Here is a 25021-nt window from a genome sequence, read left to right as displayed (position 1 = left end):
ATACAATTCACTTCCTATAATAATTAGTTCCGAGGAGAATTTGTTACAACTTGTAAAGTACTACCATGACACTTGGCTGGTTAGTTACCTGTGCTGAACACTGGGCAACAAAGAATGGAGATGGTGGGACATATTCAGTGTTAACCTATGAAGTGTGTGGCATAATTTACACCTTATTCCAGCTCTACAGTATTGATACTTGTTGGCATCTAAGTAACAGTCTTCCTGACTCTTCCAGGACTAACTAAGATACCTTCACCGAAGGTATGTAAAAGCGAAGCATAGAACATTTCAAGCTATTAACAACTTCCATTCTTTCTTGAATTAGATTTTTTTGGAGATGAATTAAAAGCTGAGATAAAATGCTAAGCTCAGCCACAAGACCTTGTATACAAAATCCCAATCAAATTGTAAAACACATACCACCACCACCAACAATGCACAGAGTAACCATGACATATTCTAGCTGCGCGAATCACGATATGTGGCTTTTCCCATAATGTAGCTTTGGAAAAATCCATACTTATAAATAATTCTTTCTCATCTGAGGTGGACTGCAAGGAGAATCAACGGAGGATATCATATTTAAACAAACTGGTTTCAAATAATTTAACAGGAACCAACGATAAAAAATTCACACACCAGTTTACAGTCAGGACAGTACATGTGCTTCTCAAAGGGAGATAAAATCCAGAACATGGTACAAATCTTCAGGATTAAGTTTACTTAATAAAAAGTATTATACTAAAATTCTCAGCTGTGGTCAGATTAAAGTTTAATAACAAACACAATCAACTTATTGGTAACTGAAACCCATCCCAGGCTATTCATGCTTTCAAATAAGGAATCAAAATGTGAATTCTTTGTAATTTAATAGTAATTAACTTTAACCATTCTTTCCTTAATAAACCAGAATTTGCAAAGGTTAGTTTATTGCACAAAAAACCATATCCTGGTAGTTGACCATTACTTTTAGGAAATTTATCTAGACCCAAACTCAAGCTTATTTATTTATGTTTTTGCTGAACATCTTCAAAATATAATCAGTATAGTGTGCTCTTCTACCTTCATTTCTTTTATTAATGTTCTCTAAATAGGACGGGAAACCTGCAACTTTCACAAAAATTGACTAAAAAAAAATGGCTTCTTTACTATTTTCCCCCCAAGTGATTGTTTTTTCTTCCTGAAGTTATATGTCTTCAAGCAAAACATTTGAATTCAGAAAAATTTCAACATCAAACAAAACACCAGTAACTATATGAAACAGGAGCTAATAATTGTAAAAGTACATAATTTAACATTAACACCTGCAAGACAAACTGCAACCTCTATGCACACTCCACACATCAATGTAAAATCATTTCAAACCTGAGAGAACCAGTCAAATTAAAAGAATGAAGTTCAGCCATCACATTCAATTCTGTTGCAAGAGTGAACCTGTCAAGTAAAATTATCCCCTTCAGACACAGATCGAGTTTCAAAACTGATGGTTGCAGAAATGGGGCTCGTGCTTACAAGTACAGTACGTGACTCATATCAGAAAAGAATCCAATACAGATAATCGAATCTGGCCGACAAAAAACATGCATCAAAACTCTCTTTAACATACTAAACCAATAATCCATTGGTGTTCCCACCTGAGGCACATACAAGAAACTGGCACACTCCAATGAGATCTGCACTTGTAACTCACGAGCATCTAGTATCTTCAGAATACATTAAAACTTGAGTGAACACCACACGACCTCTCAAAAACAAAGGTCAACAACTGAAACTCAAGCATCATCAAAATCACACTTGTGCAGGGTATAAAATAATGGCCATTAATGATTGCCTTGGGAATTCAATGGAAGCAACAACATACAAAAGCAGATAACAAGAAACCACTTTACCACAACATAGCATCAAACAGTCAAAATAGAGAGAATAAAACAAACAAGTCTTCTTTTACAACTTTAACATCATTTCTGGATTCTACAAATTCTCAAAAGTTACTTATTTTGACATTACTTAGAAATTTCCATGAAAAACATTGCACAATTACCATCTAATCAACAGTGAAACTAGATTTAAGTTTGGTAAAAAAGAAGCAGATTGAAGTACATCAGAGAAGAAACCACCTTCAAAATTTTTAAAGAATACAGCCACAATAGAAAATACAAAATGAATTCATAATTAATAATTATAAAAACAGCCTTGACAAAAAAAAAGTGGAACAATTATTTCTATCAATTCAAGACAAACAAAAGAAACTTCAAAACAGCCTACAGCAAAACAAATTCCCATTATTACTCAAAATAAATCCAGGAGAACAAGTAAACAACTGATAAGGCCCACAGCCGATTTATTTTCTGATTACAGTCTTTAGCTATAAACAGGTACAATATTTACTTATCTAACTTTGCTTATACTTAAAAATCAAAGTAAAACACTACACTAATATTGAACATTTGTATGCACGAAGCAACTCTACCTGACTATTTAGCTAACATCTAGATTGCTATCATCATAATGAAAGAAAATACACTTATGAAAGGAATCTATGAATTCCTCCTCCTCCTCCTCATGTTGATGAACATCACCATGTCACAGAAAGAAGAAGTCTGTAAACAATTCCAAGTCCACATTCCTCCAAGGCAAATCATAGTCCAATGAGAAATTGTTCACAAACTAACCAGTCAACTTCATCCAAATTAACCACAATTTTGAATACCAGCTCACCGCACAGCTTCATCAAATGTCCAAGAAATTCTAAAAACCGACGAAAGATTGGTCCAAGATGACATAAGCCCCTATGTAACCAGTTTTACCTTGGTTCGTCATCAGCAGTCCTTTCTCTCCCTCCACCTGAAGAGCTGAAGAGAGCACCTACAGATGTGACAGCCAAGGTGATGTTATGCACCATATCATCACAAATTCTTACATCTGTATGACGTCGAGTATCCTTCCATCAAGACGCTGCCGATCCAACATTTCTACAAATTACATTAAGGAAAATGATTCCATTGAGAATGAAAATTTCTGTAAATCACAATAAGTATGATTGTTTTTGTTAATCTTACCTGAAGCAAGTCAACTCCCTCCAGTGAATAGCTTTGACCACTGGCCATAGAATACAGACGATCCTCCCCTTATTTAAGTCCTACAATGTCGAGATCCCTAACTTTTATGAAAAATTGCCGATAGGTTTTGCATCTCTAATGGCAGTATTTCCATCATTTGCCACTGCCTTCTGTCAACAGATGGCATTACTTGTTCATAGGCAGTCACCTATTAGCTGTTGAGGACAGATCAACTGCATTAAATAGAGTTCCTTAATTTTCAAAAGTGAGTTCTGAACACATGCGTGGAATCTAATTTTATGTAATTTACATTTACTTCCATTAAAATTCCCTGAATGTATTATAGTCACGGAACCATATTGATACAGCAGTATTTATGATATAAAAAAAAAACACCGTTGTATCTAGGTACTGTCCCTTTACTTTATTACAGATTAAATTTTAAGTAAAATTAAGTAATGCCAAGTAAATTTCATGATGTCACTTATACAAAGGGTTATTCTAAGGTAAATAACCTTCTCTACAAGACTTGGAAATCACTTGGCACCACAATATAGCTTAATGTGAAATTTTCATGAAAGGTAATCTGTAACAAAGTGACAGCCAACTTCCAGCAATGTTTTTCTTTAATATTACTCGTAAATATGACAAATTTTTTAAGTAATTTGTATTTTTTATAACATACAAACCTAAGGTCTTTACATGAGGAATTACCTTCAGTGCAAGCTGGAGCGGCTATGCTAATATAACAAGGTTGTTCGGTAGTTAACTACTGGTGGGAGGGGCGAGGGATACCCTCACCATCTCCTTTTGCTGCGCGATGCATTCACTTGCCTAATAGCCCAGGTATCAGAAGAGGGGTGGCTAGAGGTATATTTAAAGGCCTTAGGTTTGTATGTTACGAAAAATACAAATTACTTTAAAAATTTGTCATTTATTCCTACACGTATACAAACTGTTGGTCTTTACATGAGGAAGACTTACTGACTGGTGGGAGGATCTGAGTAAGTTTCACAACCAACTGGTGGTTCGCCTCACCTGGGTCTCTTCCTGGTCATGCAGCTCTGAGCAAAGGAAGGAGGTGCATGGCTCTGGTCAGAGGAACAGAAAATGTGTGCTCAACTGTCAGACTTCCAGGCTCTCCGAAGTAATGGGTTTGGACAGCAGCGTTAATTCGAAACAGGCTTGGAGGAACTCTATGTCAGATACAATACAGCTAAATTAACCACGGGTTTGTTTGTTGTTAATCCCTCTCTCCCCTTGTTAGAGAGAGGGCAGGACTTCTGCTTCTATTAAACTATATTAATTAGAAAAACAGAAAGGCTGATCACTCCCTCCATTTGTGTCCAACCAGCGTTTGGCGGTATATTACTTGATCTTCTGCCTGCCAGGAAAGAAAGGGTAAGAAAAGGGAAAGGAGGGAGAACAGTCACACACTCTCACTCTCAATTTTGCAATCGTACATCTTAGACCAGATGCTACCTGCTGTCCCACTAGGGGAACTGGATGAGCTACACAACTTGTTGAACAGCCACCACAGGTCCCAAGGAAAAGGTGTCCAAGGATCTATGGGCAATGTCTCTCAGGTAAAAGGAGGTGAACGTAGTCTGTCGAGCCTAGACTCCTGCTCTCAGCACTTGATGAACTGACAGGTTCTTCCTGAATGCAATGGACGGAGCAATGACCTGATGACTTTGTGAGCTCTAGGACAGAACATACTTCCATCTTCTTCATTAGATGTGTGGAGTATGCCTGTTTGATAGTCTCATGAAGCCAAAAAGAGATGATGTTTTTGGACACCTCTTTCTTGGTCTTGCCAGTACTAACAAAGAGTTGTTGACACCGAAGCCCGAGCTGTCAAGTCCTCTTAAGGTAGCATCACAGCACCCTAACTCAACACACTAACATCTCATCTGGCTCTTTACCAACTAAGTCCTCTACAGAGGGGATCGAGTAGGACTTGAACCTAATGTCAGGGACCGATGGATTCTGAGTTTTCGTTATGAATACCAGGGCAAATTCAAGCGTAACAGTTCCCCATCCCCTCGAGTGTTTGGCATTACAAGAAAGACCATGGCGTTCACCTACTCTCTTCGCTGATGCCAGGGCAAGCAAGAATACAGTCTTGAGCGTCAGATCTGTCTGACACCTCTCGTAAGGGCTTGTAAGGTGAACAAATCAGGCTCCAAAGAACGAAAGTCACGTCCCATTCAGGGGGCCCGAGTTCCCTGGGAGGGCAAGACTTTCCAAAGCTTCTCATCAGCATAGAGATCTCCCATGAGGAAGAGAGATCGATGCCCTTTAGGTGTAAGACTTCGCCTTGGGCAGCTCTTTAGCCCTAACTGCTGAATAGTGGCTCCAACCAGAGAGAAACCCCTTCCAAGACATCAACCAGAGAAGATGGTCCATTTCCCCAATAGATGTCTGCAGAGGATTTCCAAAGGTATCCAGACATCTCTATTGGTGTTTGGTGAGAAAAGCCTTTCTCTTGCAAGAGATGCTGGAAGAGATAGGAACTGCATGGACTGGTGGCGCCTTTCGACGTGGGGTTGGCAAAGACGGTTGTGCCATGGAGGAATCTCTCTCGGTGCCTTGGACAGCAGAGCTGGCAGGTCTGGGTACCATTCGGCATGTGGCCATTTGGGAGTTACCAGGGTCATTCTGAGGTTTGAGGTGATCATTACCCTGTTGATCGCCTGACGAATCAAACAGAATGGAAGAAAAGCGTATGTGTCGAGATTGTCGCAAGGTTGTTGAAAAGCGTCTTCCCAGGGGTGTTGAAAAATGTCTTCCCAAGGGTCTGGGATGACCAAGCAGAACACCGGCAACTTCCTGTTGTGCCGGGTTGCAAAAAGGTTTATCACTGGACGTACCCAACGGTCGAACAATTTCCATGACGACTGGGTATAGAGACCACTCTGTTTCTATCACCTGGCCCTGGCGACTGAGTTTGTCTGCCACTACATTCCTCTTGCCTGGAATGTACTCGGCTGACAACTCTGAGTGTGCTACCGCCCTCTCGTGCACCTGCACCATCAACTGATGAAGCTGAAGGGACACTAGTCCCCCTTGCTTGTTGACATATACCACGGAGTGCCCCATCATTTGATCCTGAAATGTTTGCAGAGCCAAGAAGGCTGCCTTCAGTTCTAGAATGTTGATGTGGAGGTGCTTGTCGTTCTGATTCCACACACCCAAAGTTAGCAACTCGAGGTGTGCTTCCCATCCCTTCCTCGAAGCATCCGAGAACAGAAGCATCTCAAGAGGGGGAGTGTGTAAAGGCACTCCTATTAAGAAGTTCCTGTCGTCTAGCCACCAGGCTAGGTCCTGTCTCACTTCTCTCAAGAGAGGAATGAGAAGGGACAGAGGGTCTCTTGCTTGAGACCAGAACTCTTTCATTCTCCATTGGAGGGAACGAAGGTGAAGCCACCCACGAGGGACCAGCTTCTCCAAGGACGACAAGATAACCTAGAACGACTTGCCACATTCGACCTGGTTGTTCCTGCCGAGACAGGAGTCACTGAGCTGCCTCCCTGAACCTGCTGATATGGGAGTCTGAGGGAAAGACTCGCTGCTGCCATACCTATCAGCATGCCCAGGTGAGTTATCCTCTGCTTGGGTATGAGGTCAGATTTCCTGTAATTTTTCAAAATGCCTAGGCTGTGACAAAACTTGAGAAGGCGATCTCTGTCCTAGAGCAACTTCGAACGAGTGTTCGCCAGAACTAGCCAATTGTCGAGATACTGCATAAGACGTATCCATCAAAGTCATGGTCTTCCCGATCCACTCTCTCTCTGCAGGGGAGAGACCCTCCTCAGAAACCCCTGGCCTCTTCTCCACCACACTAGCATACGCCTGTTCCGATCCCAGGACTGAACCAGGGATGTGAGTCTGTGGAAGGGCTGCGATGGGAAGGCTCTTCCCGATTGCCAACCCAAGACCTGTCTGCCTCTCGACTCCTGGTATAACCCCAGGAGGTTGAGAGAACGAGTGAGAGAGGCCTAGTACCCTTTGCAGCCCTGCCAGAGGCAGAAGTCTCTGCATGAGAGGAAGGTTGTAAACGGTCATTAACCTGTGGTGACGCTTGTTTCACGGGTCTGGGAGAATGAATCCCGTCACGCGAATGTGGACAGGGGTTGTCCCTGAGGACCGAACACGCTCGTGCAAATGTGCTTGGAAGCAATCTGGAGGGGGAGTAAGTCTGGTCACGGGAATGTGAACAGGGACTGCCCATGGGAGAACGATCATGCACTCTTGGGTGATTGTATAGTGTCCCAACAACGTGCTGCAATCTTCTTCGAGGCTGTAGCCTCTACATGCAAAGAAGACTGAACAGGGGACCTCCTCAATGCTTGTCCTGATGAGCGAACTCGAGAGTCAGCACCATCATTGCAGGACCCTGTTCTTCAAGCAGCCAAGTCGTGGCTCATTGGACCTGAGCTTGGATCACAGAACTTGCAAGGGGTGAGGCAGCGCCTGCACACTGCACATTCACTCTTTTTCGACAGGCAGCGCTCCAGTTGGTGGACTGCAAGTGCTTACTGAAGACTCATGGGTCCGTTGGACTCCAGGCAGAAACTCTGTTGGCACCGGTTGGGGAGACCCATGCACACGGGACATCCAAGGCATGGGGTGTACAACAGCTGACGTTGCTACACGAGGGTCTGAGAGGGGGATGAGTTTCCAGGTTGAAACCTTGGAGCCCCATGTAGCAGAAGGTTCTTTACCAGACTCGGGAAATGACTTACAACATCAGGTATCAATGCCTTGAGAGTCAGTGGCCATGGGAGACCCATGTACACCGACTAGGCTTGTGTAAGCCACGACACTCGGCTTGTGGAAACCATGTTGTGGCTTACACAAGCATCTGGTTTTCCTGCACAGAAGGGATCCGATGGGACCTGCGACGCAGGTTCCCTGTCCGGAGACATGGGAGAACCAGCGAGAGATCCCTTTGCTGCTTCTGTGGAAGAAGAGAGGCCATTAGAGGGGCTACAAGCCCTCTTACAGTCGGGAGAAGCAACCTTCTCCTTCTTCCAGTCTGTCTGCCGAACGGGACCTTTCAAAGGAGAAGGGGAGGATGCGATAACAGGAGACTAAGAAGACGATGATGATGAAGATGATGAAGATGCACAACGCCTCTTCTTCAACTTCTTTTGCCATCATGTTTGTACTTCTTCATCAGTTCTTCCAGGAGCAGATTCTTAGAAGCAAAAGACATCACAGGGAGCTTGTCCACCGCTCAACAATGCCATGGAATTGGTGAGTGGTGAACAACTGTATGGACCACAACAGTGGTTGTGGTACCCATCAACACTGTAACTGATGACAAAGCAACAGGAGAATTTGGGGGAGTGACCTCTCCCCCAGAAGAGGTAGGAGCAAGAGGTAGACGCATCACAAGAGAGAACTATCCGGCGCCTTCGGGGGAGAATCCCCTCCTAAGGACAGTAAGCCTTTATTTTGTATCTCCTCTTTGAAGTGAAAAGCAACCACTGTATTAACAAGTTGTTAATATAGCACTCGTTTGCGACAATGAATGCAAGACCGAGTGCAGGTTGACATTAAAGGAGAAAAGGAAACAGTTACACCAGGGCAAAACCATTTTGGTTGCTTATCGAAAGACTTATACGACTCTTGGGTTTGGCTATCCACAACCAAAAACCAAGAAAAAGAACACAAGTAAAACCATCAGGAAATACCACACTACCACAACAGAAAACCGGAGGGAAAAAACCAGAGCTGCATTGAAACGTAGAACAACTGGCTAACAGCCGGCAGATGAAGGCATAGTACGTCTGTCTCTGAACGAGACTATAAGGCAAGTGGCTGCACTGCTCAGCAAAGGGAGGTGGTGAGGGTATCCCTCGCCCCTCCCACCAGTAGTTAACTACCAAACAACCTTGTTGTATTAGGATAGCCTGCTCCAGCTAACACTGAAGGTAATTCCTCATGTGAAGACTGACAGTTTGTGTACGTAAAGGAATAAACTATAATTACCCATATCAAAACTTTATAGTGAAATAGGTTCATGTTTAAGACATAATCAATGCTGCACAGACAAAAAAAAAAAAAAAAAAAAAAAAAAAAAAAAAAATGTTTCCTTGACTATCACTACTTGCAACTGTCACAACATAACTCACCATTTCAGGAAATAAAAAGTTAGATAAACCGAACAATAGTAAGAGTGATTACATAAGCATAGCAAAAGGATACCAACTGCTCTACGAGCATCTGCTTCAGACTGGAATCTGACAGTACCAGTACCCTTGTTTCTAATTTCTGCAAATCTTATGTCTCCGAATTCACGACAAAGGTCTCGCAGACTTTGCCAGGTATAATCCATCGGGAGCTGGAACAGTAAAACCATCATGAAAAACACCTTCACATCTTCTACACATAGATTCCCCGTATCATTAAAAAAAAACTTAATGTCTTGTCAAATGACTTTAAGCCAGCAGACAAAAAGAAAAAAAAAAAAAAACTCTAAGAACCATGGGTAACCTACTACCAAGAGATAATCAAGTTCTCCAGTTTCACAAAATAACAAATAACATGTTCATATTCTAAGTGATATCAGAAAAGAGACTACAATGCATTAAAATGTTCAACACACAATTGTTCAAGGGAAATACAGGAAAATTTCTTGTTCTTGTACAGGTACATGTTCAAGATTGTGAATTTTATTATATTTTCTGATTATTGAAAATGAATCTTAACTCTTCACCAAAAGTATAATCTAACAACAGTGTGCAAGTAAATATTTACTAACATTACTTATCTGTATTATGTTCCTGTTTCCAGCAGAATAACTGCTGGTTGAGGTTCCCGTAGAATGGCCATAGTCACGGGTGATTCCTGATGATCCGTATGATCCGTAACCAACATTGCTTCCCATCGACCCAGCAGAACCAATGGCTGAACTGTTCATTGACGAATTCATAAACCCACTCGTGCCTAACGTGCCGCCTATTCTTGCCAAGTTATTATTCATACTTGCTGAAGTAGCTATGTTTGACCCACCCATACCACCACCCATGCCCATCATTGAGGTATTCATATTATTACCCATGTTCGCCATGCCTCCCCCATACCACCTCCCATTCCTCCCCCCATACCACCCCCCATTCCTCCCCCATACCAGCTCCCATTCCACCCCCCATTGTGTCAATACCTCCACCCATATTTCCCATTGTCATCATGCCCATATTCTGATTGCCCATTCCAGAAGCCATTGGGTTCACACTGGGCATGTTGGTGACACTGGGAGTAACGTTGCCTGAAATAGCTGCAGACAGCAAAACAGAATCAAGAGAATCAACTTTAATAACAGTTCTGTAATTTCACCAAATTGATGATGAACTTTTCTAAATAATTTTGTTCCATAGACACAAACCATATTTTACTTACCACAATATTCTGTTTTAAAATACAGAAAATTAATTTTTGTGAAAAAAATAATGGCAGATTTTTTGTTTCACTGTTAATGTCTGCTAATGAATTGGGAATATATCATACTTCTCTCATAACTAACCAAGTTTTCCCTTCTCATATAAATACAACCTTCAAGCCTATCAATGGGAAGAAGTGCAATCGTGATAATTATCTAAGGAGTGGTGCAATCATGATTAATACCTAGTATTTCAAATTTTACCACTTCATGATAATTAAAATCAGCAAGCCAAACTAGGGATTCAGATAAGAAGGATAAATGATTCTGAGTATGAAAAGGTGTGTTACCACTAAACCCTCGGTCCAGTGTAAAGAATAAGTGCAGGTGCCTTATGGGTGGTCATAACCTTTCGATGTACCTTAACTTTTCATCACAGTTGCTGGCTTTCAGAACCAGAGGTCACTGACCTTACTCTCAACTCAATCTACCAGAAGGGCACTGGTAGCAATTCTGGGCCTCTTCTCTAACTGCCAATAACCCACGGAATCACTGAGTACAGCGTCTTTGTCTACCAGTGGGGGTGTGCAACTCTAATGCCCTAGTTGGTCTAGATGGTCTCTGTTGCTGCTATCCTTCCTGGATTGAGACCAGCCCCAAACCTTGATGGCAATTTGAGGCTTTGATGAAGGGGATCAATTCATTTTGGTTTTCTTCAATATTCCCTTAAAGGCTGGTGAACATCAGACTATTCTAAGTTCAAGAACAACCCACTGTCACTGGCAATGGAATGGACCTGCCAGAGAAGGAACCTCTTGGACATAAATAACTGCTGTGGTTGCCAAAGAGGCACTGGGTCTGTTACAGGGCAGTCTACAGTTGTGCTGAATTGCCAAAATGTGCTCCCTGAAGAGAGGTTGAAGGCTTGACGAAGCAACGGTAAAAGTGCAGGACTGGTGGCATGAATGCCAGAGCAGGCTTACTTGGACACAGCAATGAATGGATGACTCCACCAGGGATGAGGAGCAGTGCCCTGGTGTTGTCTAACTTCTGTCTCTGGGCTAAAGGGGCAGTAGGCAAAATTATGTTGACGGTGAGAGCATGACTGCAATTCTCTTTAATATGTTGCAAGCCACATCCTTCTCTGCAGGTACAGGCACTACCCAATGATGCACTGTTCAATGTCCAAAACTTTACTATAGTGGCAAGTGACAGGGATGGAGGTTACCTGCCAATAGACGAGAATTAAAAAGACACACCTGCCAGAACCTTGGGTGGCTGTTGCTTAAAGGTGGTCTTCTGAGCAAATCTAAACCACTAATACACATACCAACTTTCACATACTACATTGTCTTCTGCAGAGTAAACTGATGCATCTGGCAAGGCTGGCATGTAAGATGTGGGTTTTTATCCACACTGGACATGAAGGAGCTACAAGTCTTATTTGTATGCTTGACGTGCAATGAGGCGTGTGCACGTACACACACACGCCTCTCTTAGGGCAAAAGTTGCCTACACTCACAGTAGACTGCACTGGTCCATTTGTCACTAACACCAAACAAAGGAATTCAAGTCCCCTTATCAGTTAGAGCACACTTTGCACAACCTCACCAACAGAAAATTAATTAGACTATTGTTTAGAATTGCTCCACAATACAAAACATTATGAGATATGTGAAGAAACCTTAAAAGTATCAAGCACTTTGATAGCAATCTTTGAACCACAACACAAGGCATGATGACACAAAAGATAAAAAGATAACTAGAAATTCACCAACCATTGGATCAAAAGGAACTTAATTGGTACATTCTTCTGAGGACTAATATCTATGGGTTAAGTTCAAAACTTAATAATAATAAGGCATTTTATCATTAATGAGCAGTATTGAATAGACTTTCAACTCAAGTTCTTGAATGATTTGCTCTTCTTATGGGTACATTGTACTTACTTGATTGATATATGGAATTCTTTTATGAATGCAATACCTTTCTTGTCTCTTTCTTTTTCCTTTCTTTACTAGTATTTTTATTTCTATATAAGAAGTTGAGAAATGAAGTCCATTTAGCTGCTTTCCCACTTTATTCTCAATTTGTACTGTGTTTTACCCGAGGTAACAGACTCATTCTGTACATTTAATGATGTTTGTGTCACATTTGACTGTAAATTACTTTTTCAAAGCACTTCGAAATCAATTTGTTCATGCATCCTTAAAATTGCAAATGATTCATTTCATAAAACCACTTATATACCGTTGCTAGAAAAATTTTTTTTCCCAACAATGCCTTTTAGTAACACAGATTTAGGGTGGCATTATAAACCATTTTCAACCAAATAATTTCAACATGGACTTTCACTATTGCTTTAATTCTTTAATGTTTCACATACTTGAGGAGTAATATCACACTGTATTCAAATTCCTTCCATTTTCATTACTAACACTGATGGTCATAAACTAGGTCTGTACTGTACTGCTGCTTTTTAGCATCACATTCAAAGCCTTGTAAGCTGCTCTGCTTACCGAGTTCCTTGCACAACATGCTATGTGGAGAGCTAAAGGTTCTTTTTAGCATCCCTTAGACCAAGAAGCATTACTGTCAATATTTTGTTCTGTTTTGTTTCATTCTAACTCTTTTCAATTCTCGTACAGTTTATGTTCTAAAGGTCACTGTCATTCAAGACCATCATTTGGAGTAACTATATATTTACGGATATGACTAGGTGGTTAGTTTAACTACTTTTCACTCTTCCCAAAATGAATATTATAGACCTCAATTTATAAATATAACAAACAGCCCATACTTGCTTGCATCATTGCCCGTGCTGTGATTCTGTGGAGTGGTGAAAATGAACTCAATGAAGGCCTTAAACCATTACCTGGTCCTCATATTTTTGTTATCATATTTGTCATATTAGCCTTTTTCTGTTTGTCATGTTAATTATTGTATTTTGTTACAATATCTGTTTGTCATGTTAATTATTGTATTTTGTTACAATAAATGTGTCTATTATTGTATTCCTCTCTCCCTCTCCTGCTCTGCTAATCTCCTGTTCCTCTAATTAAGTTTTATTTTACTTTGCTTTCCTACACCTAAATATTATTCACTTCATATTTTGATTGTATATTTTACCAAACCAGTTTCTATGCTTGAAAAATCAAAACCACATCAAATGAGAAATAAAAAAAAAAAAAAAAATAGTTACCAGGTGTCCAGCAGAGATGGGTTACATACTAGAAATTAACTTTATCTGGAGAAATTATAATCCTAGACTAACCACAGAAAAAAAGTTTGTGTATTTTGCTGGCTACCTAATGTAAAAATTTATCTTCAAATAAACAACAATTTTTACTAAAAATGTAACTGGTTAACATATTTAACCTTATGAACATAATACTGTATATACCAACCTGATACATCAACAAGTGCGGTGCCATTAACGCCCAGGCCCATCCCAACCCCCTTTAAGCCTGGGGGCAATTTAGATGAAGTGGATTCTTGTTTTTCTGAAACTCTATCCATCCTAACACTCATTTTTCTATCATAATATGTCTGATTGTGAAGCATGGATATGCTTTGTACAGCTTCAACAGGATGTTCATATTCTGCAAGAGACAAAGAAACAAACACAAAAAAAATTAAAATTACAGATGAGGCTGGAAAATTTTAACACCACCATCACTTCAACTTTTATTTTCACAAGGAATATAGTCTTTCCCCAAACAAAGAGAGTATTCCTGGTGCATGTCATGTACACATGCACACTGAGTTCAAATTGAGCTTGCACCCTTTGAATCCTAATTATCTGATTCATAAAAAAAAAATTTATGCCTGCCTTTTAGGCAACATTATTGAAGTCACAGACAGTAATGTACCGACAACAGACAAATGTTTATAGTACTTGATCACTCTAGGATGACTGGAAAATGAGAAAAATGAATGCAAAGCTCGCAGTTCAACTTACCTACTACAGCAAATCCTCTACTCTTTCCATCTTGATCTTTGCTGATGTCTACAGATACAACTTTGCCAGCAATTTTGAAAACCTCTTTCAACATCTTTTCATCAACTTTGTAATCCAACTGCAACACAGAGATAAAGCTTTAATGTTCAATAAAAAGAAAAAGGATAATGGAAACTTATAAAAGAAAATGGAAAGCAAACTACTAGTTACAAAACAGAATTTTTAGGACAAGAGAAAAAAAAACCCTGTAAAAAGAGAACAATAATGTATAATCTATTTATTACAAGCTACTTGTACATAGAAAGTAACCTACAAACATACAAAGGGATGCATAGAAAAATCACCTTGAATATACTGTATAATGACTTTGACTCTGAAGCAAGCTGTGGTTTAATGCCTTTATATACAGTACTGTACTTACACAGCTAGTAACCTGACCTATAACATACACCTTAGTTTTGAACTGCCTTCAAGTTCCACTTTTTGAAAATACCTTGATTTTCAATATTCTAGAAGGATGTTATCATTCATTCTACCTCATTTTGTAATAAAGCAAATTAATCTGACCACAGACAAAACAATGGAAGCGATATATGGCTGGCTTGAACAGCATAACTAAATGAGGGCAAATACTGCAAGGAAGAAGGGAAAGCTGGAATCTTTCTCGTATAATGTGGTAGGGACTGACAGTCTATTGTAAATAGAAATATAATGATGTGCAAGACCTGCAGTTCTGTACACAGTAGAAATGAGTGCACTAAGGTTATATGATATATAAAAAAGCAGAGATGTGTGATTTACAAATGCTCAAAAACAGATAGTGACACCGAAGATTGATATGATTTTAGCATGTGAGAGGGGGAGAGTATTAGTTTACCTAGCATTTGATAGACATGGTACTGACATGAGAGGGATCAGAACGAGGGACAGAATGAGTACTCATGAGAAACTGGAATGAAGGAGAATTCAAACAGTGTGCAAGAAGAAAGAAAACTGAGAAAAATAGTAAATGTAACAATACAAGGGGAAAACCCAAAATAATCATAATATATCCCACATGATAAAACTTCTGCATATGAAATACACATTGCATTGCACATATAAACCAAAGAACATTTACTTAAAATACAATTGCATGAAAATAAATTTGGAAAAACCCAAAAGGTCAGAAATTAACAAGTGTCATTATTTGCTATGTACACCATAACCAATTCACAGCTGCAATGTTCCCAATATTAACTACTGCATTTTGTTTATAAAATTTGTATATAAAATTTGTACTCACATTTGCCACAAATACTTTATTCACGAGGGGACCTGTAATACCTAGAGATTCTAAGAAAACAGTTGAGAGACCGTATGTATTCCCTATTTTGTTTGGCGTTCCAACTTCAGTCCCTCTATTAAAGTCTCGTCCACCTCTCATGTCAGTTTTCATTACACTTCTGTGTCTATCACGATCATAGTCATCCTGGCGTGACGAAGGTCCACTCTTTAAAACAGAAGCGAAATTCCATTAGAAAAACATACACACCACATAAACAACACGATTAGTTATTTTCTAAAGAAAACTGGCAGACATAATAAGAATACACATTACTCATTAACGGACAGATTCAGTCTATTAACATTTACCCTTCTAGTACCAGTAGCCTACTATTAATACAAGCATAACATATACTGATTTTAAAAGAAAACTATCACTGGACATGAGATTATCTTATGAAACAAAAATATGGCAGTTTTAATATATATAGTTTACATTTTTCCTAGATACACTAACAAAGCATACACCTTCATCCTAGCCGTCACCAAAAGTATATCCCAACAGAGAAACTTTTGTATCCCTGGCAAAACAAAATCCCAGATTTTTAAAGCAAATAGTGTTTTATGCAGGTATACAAAACCACAATACCTACAGTCTTTGTGGGAGTATTCCTCCACGCAAGCTAGAACCTGGTAACACGGTAATTAACTGGTAGTAGGTGGGCAAGTGGTGGTGGTGGTGGTGTGGGGGGTTACCACACTTACCTATTGTCATCAAGCTCTTCTTCTGTCATCTGGGACTAAACAGGGTGGCTGAATGAATATAAAATTTAGGTCAAAGGCCAAGCACTGGGACCTATGAGGTCATTGAGCACTGAAAAGGAGTTCGACAGTAAAAATGTTTTAAAGGTGTAACTGGAAGAAAACCTCGCAGCTGTACAAGGAAAAAATTAAGAGAGGGTGGAAAGTAAGCAGGAAGAAAAAAAATATGAATGTAGGTACAGTAAAAGGAATGATAGGGGTTGCAGCTATGGACTGAAAGGATGCCACAAAGAACCCAAGTAAAGCCTGCACACCATGTGAGGTGCATGGACAGCACTACTTAAAGTTATATTTCGTCTTAAAAATACTTCGTATAACGAAAAATAACCTTGCCCATATTAATAAAGTATCTAGATATTCATTTACGCTAACTAGAAGCAAGAAAAGCGCTCTGAACTGAGTTAAATACGGCAAAATACTCTTACCGCGTAATCAATTTCCAAACCATAACACTGATCGCTAAGATCGCAATTTATAACATAAAAGTAATATAAGAATATATACAACATTATTGGATACAGTGAATTAAAGCATAACATTTTAAAAGATCCACGAAATAGATGCATATTTGTTATGCTCATGTTTGAATAATACGATATTATGTGAATATAAGGTACAGTATAATGTAGGCTAGGCTACCATATATGTATACGATATACCATAGTGTAGGCTAAGCTAATTCTTGCTTGTTACTCAATTTCTCTTTGTGCTGAATTATCATGTCACTCTGCATGAACCTCCAGAATTAGCTGATATTAATAATTACTAGGCCATGTATGTTTACATGGTACTGAATACCCTAGTGTAGGCTAGGCTATACTCAAGATATGTTTTTTCCAACAATCACAAATAGGATAATACCTGCATGAGCATTTTTAGTTTTTTTGTGCGTTTGAACTATCACGATAGGCAGTTCTAAGTGTTTTTAAAAGGGTTCTAAGTATTCGTGGTTTCTAGCTATTCGCCGAGGGGGGGGGTACACATCCCTGCAAATACGGGGGGTTTACTGTATCCCCTTATTTGTGGCCACTGGAGTTGGACACTGCCAACCTCAAGTGTTCCCCTCCCTTTTCTTTTCACTTATTGCCCTTCCTAGATGAACCTTATGGGACTGGAAAGTATCACGGAGAGGTGGCCCCTCCCAACACTTGACGCATGTGGCCACCCCCAAAAGACTTGGCTGCGTTCCCTTCAGCACCTCAGAGGTCTTGAAGACTTCAAGGTAGATTAAGGTGTCTTGGCTATCAATGTCTCTTCTTCATAACTGTCTCAATATATCCTTCAAAAGCATCAATAGCAACCCAAGATCAATCTGCTCCACCGAGATTACTAACAGCTGAGCTTTTCAGACGACATAAGTAGGCTACGCCTCTTCTATAATGTACAACTTCCTCTGGCATGTCAACAGCAGGCAAGTACCTTGCTTGATCTGCTGAACAGCATAGAACCTTTCAATCCTCAGGTCAAACTGTTAACCTGACCCAAGATATCATGAGCTGGCAGTATCGTACAATAGCAACCTGTCTCGTGAGCAATCAGTCTGCAATAGCACAACCCAGGGATTATACATACATCAAGCATACGTACAAATAGAGGAAGAGTCCACGACAGCTTGTGTTTTAGAAATAGAGGAGACAATGGTTCATGAGCATTCTCACAGAATCCTGTACCAACGCAGCCTAAGGCAGATGTCCCACCCACAGATGAGTGAAAGTCATGAACAACCTCCCAAAACAAGGAGTGCTCAACTGAAGACAGATGGAACCTCCTGTGAGAGGGTTTCTGTCTCAAAATACAAACCACTATATAACAGAAGCATTCCCCTCTGTGAGGGTAATGTTACACTGTACTAACTGTAGACACTAATGCTTTCTGCCTTCACTTTTCATCTGTTCATTTCTCTTCCCAACTAACTATCAAACAAATTTGATTTTCACACAGATGGAACAGGGAGAAAAAGAAGGATGATACGTGCTTGCATTTCTTCCCCTTATTTTATCCATAAGTCACAATCTGGGCTTCACCGAGAGGAGCTGTGGCAGGAAGCAGCATCACAAATAGGGGAAGAGCTGGGACATCCTAATTTCTTGAAAGTAAATGTGGGAGACACTAGTTCACGAACATACTCAAAGGACTTTGTCAACCCTACCTATGGCAGGTGTTCATCCCCCTGGGTGAAGGAATACCAACATCAGCCCCTAAAGAAGGAAGGCGTTCACTCCAAGTCCAACGGACAGGAGGCAGAAATTAAGGAGGAAGATAATATGCTCTTGCGTTTCTTAAACTTGCTCCAACCATGAGTCTAACTCTCCTCAGGAAAATGTTGGAGGAGTACAGCATGTATTTGTACACAATACTTTGGGGGCATACCAAAAGGTAAGACAAACACAACAGGAGGCAGTACAGCACTGAGTTCCACAGCAGAAACAACAGCAAAAGGACAGAGTGCTTGGAATACTAAGAAGAAATTTCTGTCAGTAATCTGGTGAAGCTGCCAACAACATAGGTAGGAGGTGACAACTGTCCACTTTTCTTGTTTAAATCCATGCTGAACAAAAACATCATACATAAAAGAAAAAGGGGTTGGTGACTGCAGATGCATGGGGGTTCCCCCAAATCATCCATCTACCACCAGTTAGCTACCTTGTTACAAAGTTTCAGCAGCTGATTTCAGTTTGTGCTGAGACAAACTCATACATAATAGGCAACAGTTTTTATTCCTGTAAGAATTTTTCTTTCTATATTTGAGCGTACACCTACCTCCTTCACAACTAGCTTGCGACCTTTGAGGTCATATCTGTGCATCGTGTCCACAGCCTTATGAGCCAATTCAGCACTCTCAAACTCAATCACAGCACATCCACGAGGTCTGTTGTTTTCATCATTAAACAACTCTACATATGACACCTCACCAACTGAAAAAAAAAAAAAAAAGTACTTGTTACCATTTAAAATTAACATACAGGTTTTACAAACTACTCAAAACTGAAGATATCAAAGACCTTAATGATTACGCAAGTCTCTTGTACAATGCAAAGACCCAACATGCATGAAAACTTAAAAATGCTACTATTAACTCCCTCAAGAGGCATTCTAAAACATAAGAGCACTTAAGGCCTTTAAAATACAGAACACTTAGGAGCTTTAAAAGTTTGCATTGCAACTTATGGAAAATCTCCCACTTTTCATAAAAATTAACTAGGCTAATACAAACCACTGCATTACAGAAGCATTCCCCTCTGTGGGGGTCATGTTACAATGTATCACCATTGCAAACTATAGACACTACTGCTTTTTGCCTTTACTTCCCATCTAGCCATTTCTCTTCCCAACTAGCTGTCGACCCTCCCTAACTCTGCACAAACTGGATTTTCTCATCATTTCACAATTCTTTCAGGAAAGCCCCATGAGGATCTAGAAGTTAACTCAGAGGTTTCACCAGCTTTTCATAACAATAATAGATGACAAAAATATCAGGCTGCTGAGAGCCAAAAGAAGCTCTTGGTGACAAGCAAATTAAAACTTCATTAATATCCTTGACTTATATGTTTCCTAGCCATACCAAGTTCATGTATCTTCAAAAATAAGAGATCCAACTATGCATGCCCCTTATCGCAGAGGGTGTCCTGCTCACCTATCTGTGCCAACCTCAATCAACTATAACTCATGGTTTTGAGGGAAAACGATATTAATTGAGTAACTGTTTCACACTAACAAATTAATCATAGCCTGAATAACAATTCTGGAGGAGGATGATGGAAAAGAAATGCTTTAATAGAAAAATACATGAGAATAGTTCTATCCACTCTCCAAAAGATCTTAAAAGTAATGGATTTATAATGGATCATTAGAAAAGAACCCCCTAAAAATTCTGACCAATTCAAACAATACACATCAAAAGACTTATGGGTAATATCTTGTGAAAGTGTTCTGAAAATACCAAGTGCCTGTTCTAAGGATGGCACAGAGCTTGATGAGTTTGGAAGTCTTCCTATGAAATGTCAAGCAAGCCGATGAAATAACCTTCCAGGAGCCAAAATAAAAAGAAATTTCTGAGGCCGCAATATTCTTTAACAAATATGAACGGACGGTCAAGACGGCCTAAAAGCTTGGGTCTGTTGGAGATACACACTGACTCCCATCACCAGTCATAGAAGACAAGAATAGCAAAGCAATCCCTTTGTAAGAGCTTAAGGAACTGCTACATACTGCCCTAACAGAAGGCAGAACTTCTGGCTAAAGGTTTTATGAGCAAACAGTACAGAGAGTCCTTGGTGTTGTCTCTGTCATGCTTTCCAGAACCTACGTTGTGCTCAATGGCCTTCAGGTCTAGAGAAGTCAAAACTTTCCTTCTGGGCCTTAACAGTTATGGTGGCAGACCCTAACAGGTTCTTTCCAACAACGAAAACTTGCTAATTTCAATGCCACTAAGATTACTATTTCCTTCTCTTTGGGGGAGGGCAAGCATTACTACATTACCTAAGGGACTAGGCCATCCTCCTGCCCTTCTGAATATAGGCAGATTTCTATTTCCTATTTTATCTAAGGTTTTGGAGAAGCTGCTCTCTAAGCATCTTTGTGGGTTTGTTGATGATAACCACTTACTACCAGCATTACGGTTAGGGTTTTGTAGACCTTGGTACTTGTGGAGCACTCTTGTCAATATCAACCATCTTGCTGAGTGCTCCTGATGAGGGTACAGAGGCATGCATGGTCAGTTTAGATTGCAGTCCAGCCTTCAACCATGTGAATCATGAAATACTCATTTGCAAGCTAAGATTATTTGATAGACAGGTGCTGTGAACAAACCAGATGCATAGGCTGAGTATCTACAGCACATACATTCAGTACGAGAATTCCAGCATTGGGAATTGGTGGCTCTTTTATTAATATTCTCAATTAAATTTCCATAGGCACAACCCAAAGGGTCTTTGTTGATGGCCAGTACAATATCTTTAGTAATGTCATTCCAGGTATTCCTCAAGATCATGTTCTTGGGCCTTTGCTATTTTTTATCTATACTAGCTTGTATTTTATTTCATGCCTATGGTTGCAAAATCCTTGAACAGCAATCTGGCATGTCATTCATGAGTGGAGTAGTCTTTGGGAGATGAAGCTTAACCTTTTTAAAATTCAAAGTATGACAGTTAGTTGATCCAGAACACTTTTGCCTTTGCATACTGATTTTCATTTAAATTGGAGTTTTAAATGTCAGTAACTCTTTCAAGATTTTAGGTGTAACTTTTGATATGAAACTGACTTTTGAGAGGCATATATGTAATACTGCTTCCTGTTTCTTAAAAAGTTGGTGTCTTGCAGAAATAAAAGTTTTAACAATGTTTCAGGATGTAGCTATTACATCTAAGTGTTTTAACTCTTTTCTTCTTCCTTGTTTGGAGTACTGTTCTCCAGTGTGGTATTCTGGTGCTGAATCTCATCTCCAACTCTTACCCATGAATTGTCGTTTGTCACATTTATTTCCCCAACCCTTAATGTTGACAGAGTGAGTTCACTGTTTGTTGCATAACATGTACTACAACAACAAACACCTTCTGGATTCTTTGTCTGACTTAGCTGTTTTGACTCGCAACACAAGACAAGCTGCTGCTGCTGAAAACAGTGCTGTTTCCTAGTACCAGGTTTAATGTTCTTGGCAATGACCTGCCAATTCACAAATGTGTAGAGGATCACAACGATGGCCCGGAACTCCAAGAAGTTGATATATCTGGAGTGCCCAACCCTTGTTCAAAGCATCTGACGACATTAACAGGACACCCTTCCACAAATTTTGCTGGTTTTGCCACCACCATAGATCATGAAAGACAGTCTTCAAGGTTAGGGTCTTGACATACACTAACATCACGGCTTCCTTTCAGCATAATCATGAGGAAGTAGCTACCCTGGTGACACCAGATGACCTATCAAAACCTGCCTGGACTTGGCCATGAGCAGAGAATGACAAAGAAACTCACCATTGGTACCCATGAGATGATGATCTGTCTTCAAAGAGGCAGGCCAACTTTACAACATAGTAATGGAACTGAAGACCCAACTTATGAGCCACAATGGTCACAGGTGACAAGTTCTTGTGAAGAGCAAAGGGGCTGTACAAAGACCGAAGCAATATGACTGGACCCTATTATTCAACCCCACCATATGAAGTGAAAAAACCTTCCTGGAAAGCCAAGGAATCTGGATGTGGAAGTACACATCCCCCACGGATAAAAAAAAAAAAATAAAATAAAAAAAGAGGAAGTCCTCTATGCTAACTAATCTCCTGACAAACTACAGTCTCCCCCTAGAAGGGAGTCAGATATAGAAATTGAGACAGCAATGATCTAAAATCGGTCCTCAACCTCCCAAAATTTTCAGAACAGAAGGAGACTATTACAGAATCCCAGGTTCTCTATCTATATGACTTCAAATGACAGAGCAAAATGTTAAAAAAAAGACAACCTGGGCAGTCTTCTGGATGTGCCAAAAGAAGGCCATGACACCCCAGAAAGCAGATGTTGCATGAGTATGAGATAGGAACGTGGGAGGGGTACTCAATCATAGAGTAAATTCACCAGACCTTCCTCCAGGCAAAAAGAAAGGAACATCCAGGTACAGTCACAGTCAGAAGTAAGGGTCTTTAAAGGGGAGTAGATGAGAATGAAGTACTACCCTCCAGTGACACTGCCAGACATCTACAGTCATTCCTTTAGCTCCCAACTACTACAAAGACAGCAACTAATTTGCACATTCCAAAACAGGTAAAAATTGGTTTGCAATACTGACTCCCCCAAACTGAACACAATATCAAGACCAATGTTCCTGGACGGCATCAAGCAACCAAACCACCTTTCATTCCCAGAAACTTAAGTTCTCTTTTCTGAGGGAGAATAAGCACACATCCCTACCAAAATCACAATGAAGACCAGAAAATCTAACAGAATGATGTCTTCATTGTGGTACAAACAAAGAAAAAGCGAACAGTTACAGTCACGTCAACATTAAGGATACTCGCTAACTCACCTACTCCTAATTAACCTTGTTACAAAGTCCCAAAGGACTATGGCTTTCATTCTTCTAAAAATAATTTTACATCATCAAAAGCTGTATAATAATTACAACTCACGGGTCACATCACCATTCAGTGCTCAAATAAATGTCAACAATGATACATAAATGACTAAATTCACTCAAAATTTATTTGTTTGTACCATACCAGACATACAAAAGCATTCCTAAGATTTTAAGAATACAACTTCTAATCAGTTCCTACCTTCTTTTCGGAACAGATCTTTAAGGTCTTGCCATTTGTACTCATATGGGATATTAGAAACATAAACTCTTCTTTCAGCAGGTGCACGGCGTCCACTCCCAGTATTTCTGAAAATAATGGAGGCATACATGTGGTATTAATAATCATTTGAGTTTTGAGTAAAAGTAAGTAATCGATCATCAAACTTAACTAACAATTTTTTCTATAAATGAAAATAAATGCATCTCAGTTCCTACTATCAAAGGTAAGTTTCAAAGTAGAGTTTTACAATCTACTAAGTGTATGCAAGCATCCAAACAACCAAATACATTAGCATCAATAACTAGTTTCTTCAGACTTGACACCAACATCACAGATTATCCTAGTCTCAGTTTACTTATATTTGGAAAAAAGAAATATTTGAAATATAGAAGAAATTAGGGAGTCACTCAAGGTTCTAAAGCCTTATTTGTTCATTACAACCCATTAAGCAAAAGATTCTGCATTCTTATGTAATCAAGGTACTAAAGCCTTGATCATTCATTACAACCCATTAAGCACAAGATGTTGCGTTCTCAGGTAGATCTAACCCTTTGCACCAACTTCCTGAAAAAGCAAAGCACAGCAGCTCCATTTGCCCAACTCCTACTGCTGCTCACATTCTACACTCATTCCATTGTCTCTCTCCAAAGCACCAACATCTAGGCAATGCCCTCCCCAGTGGTTTTTGTGTGCAACCTGGGTTTGTGCCTCCTTGTTCTTGCACTAATTTTTCCTCACTTCTGCTTCTTATTCTTATCATGGGTCTGCAGTCCCTACATCACTGTGAACACATATATTGGAAGGACCAGACCTCGGTACGTATCCCTTTACAGGATTGGAGTAAGCATCCCCATCTTTGTTTGTTTTGGATAGGGGAACACCCTTCATCAACTGAATATTCCTTCTATGTTGCATGTTGTAAATTATTACTTAGCCTTCAATTAACCCAAATACAGCATGGGACATGGAAATAAGTTTATGATCTTCTGAATTTTGCTCACTTCCCTGGGATATGTTATCAGGCAATAATTTCATCTTAAATCTAATTGTTGTTTAGACCACTGAGTGTATTTTGCTGTAATTAACTTTTGCTTCATACTAATTACATATTAAATTGGAAATTGTGAAACAATTGGTCCTGGATTCATTAAATTTCATTCAAAAGTTAAACAATTTTGAATCTAGACGTCTCGTTCCTTCTCTGGGACAAATCAGGATAGAGATGTGGTAAG

The 25021-nt window shown here is 39.7% G+C and overlaps 1 protein-coding gene across 1 annotated transcript in view; it reads right to left on the bottom strand.

The window, feature by feature from the left end:
• Positions 1-1940: 1940 nt before the first annotated feature.
• Positions 1941-25021, bottom strand: part of LOC136848726 (myelin expression factor 2-like) — a 32610-nt gene continuing 9529 nt past the window's right edge. The window contains 10 exon segments of the mRNA XM_067121262.1: positions 1941-2975; positions 9279-9414; positions 9835-10154; positions 10157-10201; positions 10204-10350; positions 13860-14054; positions 14414-14531; positions 15699-15905; positions 19262-19416; positions 23769-23875. Of these exon segments, the coding sequence (XP_066977363.1) occupies positions 2920-2975; positions 9279-9414; positions 9835-10154; positions 10157-10201; positions 10204-10350; positions 13860-14054; positions 14414-14531; positions 15699-15905; positions 19262-19416; positions 23769-23875 (1486 nt within the window). The 3' untranslated portion in view covers positions 1941-2919.

The sequence above is a fragment of the Macrobrachium rosenbergii genome, chromosome 19 (assembly GCF_040412425.1).
Source record: "Macrobrachium rosenbergii isolate ZJJX-2024 chromosome 19, ASM4041242v1, whole genome shotgun sequence".
Lineage (NCBI taxonomy): Eukaryota > Metazoa > Arthropoda > Malacostraca > Decapoda > Palaemonidae > Macrobrachium > Macrobrachium rosenbergii.
Note: the sequence above shows the minus strand (reverse complement) of the source record. Positions and strands in the feature narration are given on the sequence as shown.